The sequence below is a fragment of the Abrus precatorius genome, unplaced genomic scaffold (genome assembly GCF_003935025.1).
Source record: "Abrus precatorius isolate BTA unplaced genomic scaffold, Abrus_2018 Scaffold4, whole genome shotgun sequence".
NCBI lineage: Eukaryota > Viridiplantae > Streptophyta > Magnoliopsida > Fabales > Fabaceae > Abrus > Abrus precatorius.
In genome coordinates, this window is record NW_020874384.1 from 3721427 (window position 1) to 3727412 (window position 5986).

The following is a 5986-nucleotide window of genomic DNA, read 5'->3' on the forward strand; positions in this document are numbered from 1 at the left end:
GCTTCCCATATTTTCTCGATCCACATACTGTCTCTGTCCAATTAGGCACAAGACACGTGGCACAAAGACATCTAATCACGACAAAAACAACCGACGGTTATTTGTTTACTATTTTGGATGTTTACTATTTGTCAACCATACCGTATGAACGTGTGAGAATTAGATGAGATGGGTACTGTGTGAGATATTTAGTGTTGGTCTTGGCTATAAATAATGAATGTTATATGGTCAAGTAGGTAGTAACTCAGCTACAACAATCAACAGCATACACAGGAATCAAAATGGGCGCTCTAGATCACATCTCAGAGCTCTTTGATTGCTCCTACACCAGCTCCAAGCTAAAGAAGAAGCGCAAGCAATTTCAGGTACATGAATGGATATTTGCACTATATATATATATATACACACACACACCATAGTCCAGGATTATAAGAATAATATGATGAATTGTGTATGGATCAGACGGTGGAGGTGAAAGTGAAGATGGACTGCGAAGGGTGTGAGAGGAAGGTGAAGAAATCGGTGGAGGGGATGAAAGGGGTGACGCAACTGGAGGTGGATCGAAAGGCCAGCAAGGTCACTGTTTCAGGCTACGTTGAACCCTCCAAGGTGGTGGCTCGCATCGCTCACCGCACCGGCAAGAGGGCAGAGTTGTGGCCTTACGTGCCATACGACGTCGTTGCTCACCCTTACGCGCCCGGTGTGTATGACAAGAAAGCACCTACTGGTTATGTTCGAAACGCCGATTGGGACCCTCAGGTGTCCAACCTCGCACGTGCCAGCTCCACCGAGGTCAAGTACACCACCGCTTTCAGCGACGAAAACCCCGCCGCATGTGCCGTCATGTGATTTTAATTGTCCTGTCTTAATTTCTCTCTCTCTCTCTCTCTCTCTTTTTGGTTTCCTTTTTTCTTGTAGCAGATTAAAGAAAAAGAAAAAAGTATAATAGGTAAGGTGTTCAGGGGAACGCTATTAAAGTGATGTTGGAAAATTTGTTAATCTTGATTGTAAATTACTACTATTCTGATTTGAAGAAGGGTGCTCAGTTTTTGTTTTTTTTTTTTTCCTTTTCTTGGATTGTTTCTGACTAGTTACAGCGTGTAGATACTGAAACACTTTGCTAAATTGAGCCATTTGAATTGTTTTATTTAGTGTGAAAAGATCGTACTGCATGTGATGAGTCATCGTGAACTGATGGTTTCTTTTGCTCCTGTAATGTGTTCGTGTTTCTCTGTTGTTTAACAGAAGTCTCGTAATAGATTTTATAATAAAGCATATATTGAGTAAAAATATAGGAAGAAAAAGAACTTGCAGGAAAATATCTTGATTTGTGAGGATGATATTGTTGTGCTTTAATTGAAGGATAAATGCAAGCATATACAAATCGTAATTGAAAATTAGTCATCTCTGTTATCAATAACTAAATGAAAAATGTCTTAGTATAGTGAATAATCAGTTGAAAACTATGAATAAGTTCAGACGAACAATAATAGGCAGTGCAGAGTTCTAATTTATCATACAAACTCATGATTCAAATGATTGGTAGTGTATAGAAAAACAAGTTAACCTAATTCATTATATGATTGGTAGCATGGGTTGGTTTATGTGTGTGTGTATAAAGTGTCTGAACCAAAGATGATCTCTTTTAATAAATTATAATTATGAATTTTAAAAAATATATTAAATATGAAAATTTTTAACATTTTTTTCTGAAAATTAAGTTAGGGTATATAACTTTGATTTTTCAAAATAGATTCAAAGTATATATTATATAATGCCTATGGTCACCAGTAGTCCTGAAACCATTACAACCAGAATAGCAATCGTTTCCTGCTTTGTTTGCTTTGCTTTTATTCCCTTGTCAAAGGACCCTCGCCCCACTCTAATGAGCAACAACGAGAAGAGTAAAATAAAATACTACACTGTAACCTGTGCTTGACATGGTTCTAACATGTCCACTTTTAGCATAATTGGTATATTCATCCTGAAAGATTCCCCCATTTGATTTTGTTATACGTATGTTATTACTGTTCATTCCATCTACAAATTTGTTTGGAATAACACTATTGAGGTAGCCTCTCATTTTCCTTACCTCTTGTGGGATTTTCAAATGTGTTTGAATTTGGGAAGATTCTAACTGTCCAAAATATATCTGAAAAATGTGAGTGATGTCCAAGAGAATTAATGTCAGAATTTTAAAAAAATAAATATGGGCAAGAAAAACAACTACTACAGTTATGAGAAATTGGGCAAATATAGCATAGTATTAAATAGCACATATTATTTATAAATAGCTTGAACTATACATATTATGCATAAATTTAGTTTGGATAAACTTACAATAAATATTTATGAAAATAAAATAATTTTATATAAATTGATATTAACTTGTATATTTTAATTATTCAAAAAAAAATTATTTTATTTTTATAACATTTAGGATATATAACTTGATTTAAAACTCAAAAGAGTTATCTGAACCTTAATCTTAAAACTCAAAGAATAATATAGTGGCTTAATATAGTTTTGATCTAAATTTTTAAATATAAATTTTGAAAATCTACATTACTGATACCATATATATTATATTATTATTTGAAATATTAACTATATAAATAAAAAATTTATATTCTAATAAAGTATTCTTATTAAAAAATTATTTTCTCTCATCTTTTTTATAAGACACTTTATAATTTTTAAGAAGTATTAAATATATATATATATATATATATAGTTTTATTTAATAAATAAAATTGGTGAGAAATTAAATTTAAACTAAGAAAAATAAATATTGATAAGAAAAAATTGATATTTATTATATTACTAAAAAAATAAAACAATTTAACAAACTTTAGTTATTTTTATTGATTTATATATTTTAGTTAAAGGTGACTTATAAAAAAAATAGTAGAATAATAGTTTAACTTTGAATTATTAGTTTAGCTTTTTTTTAAAAAAAATCTCAAATTCAAAGTCATAAATTAAACAGTCTCTACAGAAGAAATTTTTAGAGTTTGAAATTCTCTTTCAGAGATGTTTGGGTGTAGGAGTATTAGAATAGGGTGAATCTACAAATGAGAGTGAGAGAGTGTAAGAAGGGGGTGGAGGTTCACAATAGGTGGACGCTTGTGAAGTCTCAACGGAGAAAATCTCAAGTAAAATTTAACAGTTATGTTAATTGTGTATAAACGTTACCAACATTTTTCTTTAAAATTTTTTTTGGAGAATCATGAAGTTTTAGCATTGTGGAAAATATTTCAGAGGTATAAGAAGGTTGAGAATTTATTTATTTCGAAAAAATGGGGCAATGATGGACGCAAATTTGGGTTTGTGCTATTTGCGAAGGTCAAGGATATAAAAAAGAGACTGAATTTTTATACACTTGTGATAGCTTTGTAATAGGCCTAATTAGTTGTGAATTGTGCTTAATTGTATTGTTTTGGCTGAGTTTTATATTATTGGGCTTAATTGTTAAATTTTGTTAATTTTCAGATTTTAGAGTCTTTTGACCTTTGCTTATTGTGTAGGTAATATCTCGGGCTATAGTTATTGGATTTGAGTGATTCCAATTGCATTTGAAAGCTAAGATATGGGCCTACAACACTCATGGAGATTTAAAGGCTAAATTGTAGCATCCAAAAACAGAATTAGACCAAAACTGGGCTAGAAGACACAATTCGAGGATTCTGGACCTTAGTGCAGTGTTTGGGTCATATCTCGGCCCATAGATGTCCGATTCGACTCATTCCAGTGGCATTTGAAAGCTAACATCCGTGGATTGAATAGAAAATCAATAAAAAAATCATAACAGATGCACTTCCTGGGCGAATTTGAAGGAGGAAGTTACAGTTTGTTGTTGGAGATTTGAAAAGTCAAATTTGAATAAAAGATAGGGAGTTTTCTTTTTAAAAAGGTTTTTTTTAGGGAATCATTTTTTTAGAGAGATTTTCTTTTCGTGAGCTTCCATCCATGGAGGAGTAGTTTCGTTTATCTAGTTCAAGGATCAACGAAATGCAACATTCATGAGAATCGGTTTGTAGATTTTATATTTGAATTCGAGTTTCTTGGTTTCTTGTTTCTCTCTATTCTTATTAATATCATGAACTGAAGGTTTTCGTTCAATTTATTTTTGAGAGGCAATTCAATTCATTGTTTTGTTTCGATTGAAGTGCATGAATTGATTTTCAGAAATTAAGGTTAATTAAGTGGTTCAGAAAGTTAACACGTTCGATTAGATTTTTAGAGGTTTCTAAGTATTAATTGAATTTTTGTTAATCAAACGCATGAAGTTTTTTGTGTGATCACTTGATTTAATTTGAGGTCTTGGTTGAATCTAGTCTTTAACCACCGAATTTGAATAATATGTATTTTGGGATTCCGTGATTGAATGTTTGCTTATTCCTTATTGATTCTTGAATTAGGTGTTTTTCCAATTGATTTAATCAATCCTCTCAACTTTGACTCTGTTTTATTGATTCTATATCACCCCCATCCTACATACTCTCCAAATAGATTAATTCGTCTCTGTGATCTTTTGGGAAACGATCCTGGTTGCTTGCCTCGTGCTATAGTAATTAGGTTTATTTTTGACACGTGTATGACCCCATGCCATTGGGATCAAGGTGGAAGGGAGAGGTAGTGTTGGTGGGCGAAGATATGCAGATATAATGAAGGGGAAGGGTGTTGTTGGAGGGAAAAACAAGAATTTGATGCAGGTATCTAAGAAAAAACATTGTTGTCATAATGAGTTCCATGTTGATCAAGATACGGTTGAGAGGTATTGCAAGGTGGCGTTGGAAAGGTTACACCGGTCAAAACAGCTCAATAATGTGGCTAACTTTCTTTTATGGAATCTATGCTGAATGTCAAGGCCATTACAATGGGTGACGATATAGTTCTTGGAAACGGAGGATCTAAAGGAGGTTATAGTTAAGTATAGAGATAACTTGTCTAAGCTATTTTATACCTTTGATTGGTGGCATCCGCGTATAGTGGCTGTTAATAGGGGAACGTGGGTTTGTTTGTACGACATACCATATCATGCTTAGTTAGAGACATTCTTTGGGAAGATAGTATGGTGTCACTATTGAGAGATTTTCAGTGTATGGACGATGATACAACATCTCGAAGATATATGAATTTTGCAAGAGTTCACCTACAGACTCAAAACACATGCGTTGATTAATGAAGATTTAAGGATTCACAGTAATGATCTCGTGATGGTCGAGGAACATGAGGGAGAATTCTTTCAAGGAGGGTGGTGGTATCATGATTTAAATACTTCATTGTCAGAGAGCTATGATGATGCTTCATTAGATTTGGACGCTTTGAAGGATGAAAGTTTAGATGATGGTGAGAAGGGTTGTGATATAACAGTAGGAAGGGTAGCAAAAAAAAATGATCAAAGATAGTATAGAGAGTACGGAGGAGGGAAAAAAAAAGGGTGGATTATTGAGGACAAAATTTATGTGATTATTTGTCAGACATTCCACAATATAAAGAGGAGTTTGAAAGTACGAAATCAAATTCAATGGAGAACGTAGCAGATGTGCGAATGAGAGAGGATTCAAATTATAATGTAGATGTTGTGCGATTGGGTGAAGATGCGTTTGAAAAGGAGGTTGATTTGCATTGTGGGTGTTCACTTTGAGGTAAGAGGTGACTCTACCCTATCTCTTATGCTTAGAATTTGTTTGTATGATTATTTTTGTGAATGGGAATGATTGGAATATTAAAATATGAGTGTTTTAATGAAAGTGACTTGATTGTAGTGAGATTGCGGTGAAAAGATTGCGTGGATTATAGTGTGATGGATATTGAGCATAATGTGTGTTATTTAGAAATCAATTTTGATGGAGTGTTGATGTTTAAGAGTAATATGATTGATTGTGGGCATACATGCTATGTGTGAAATTGAATGTAATGATGTGATTGAGAATATGGGTGAAATGCCTAAATATGCCATTAATTGATATTGAATAATTTG

General features: G+C 33.0%; 1 protein-coding gene across 1 annotated transcript; it reads left to right on the top strand.

Annotated features, from left to right (window-relative positions):
- Nucleotides 1-224: 224 nt before the first annotated feature.
- LOC113865240 (heavy metal-associated isoprenylated plant protein 26-like) lies at nucleotides 225-1928 on the top strand. The gene is made up of 2 exons (XM_027499661.1): nucleotides 225-365; nucleotides 463-1928. The coding sequence occupies exons 1-2, from the start codon at nucleotides 282-284 to the stop codon at nucleotides 847-849; spliced, it is 471 nt and encodes a 156-aa protein (XP_027355462.1). The 5' UTR covers nucleotides 225-281; the 3' UTR covers nucleotides 850-1928.
- The last annotated feature ends 4058 nt before the right edge of the window (nucleotides 1929-5986 follow it).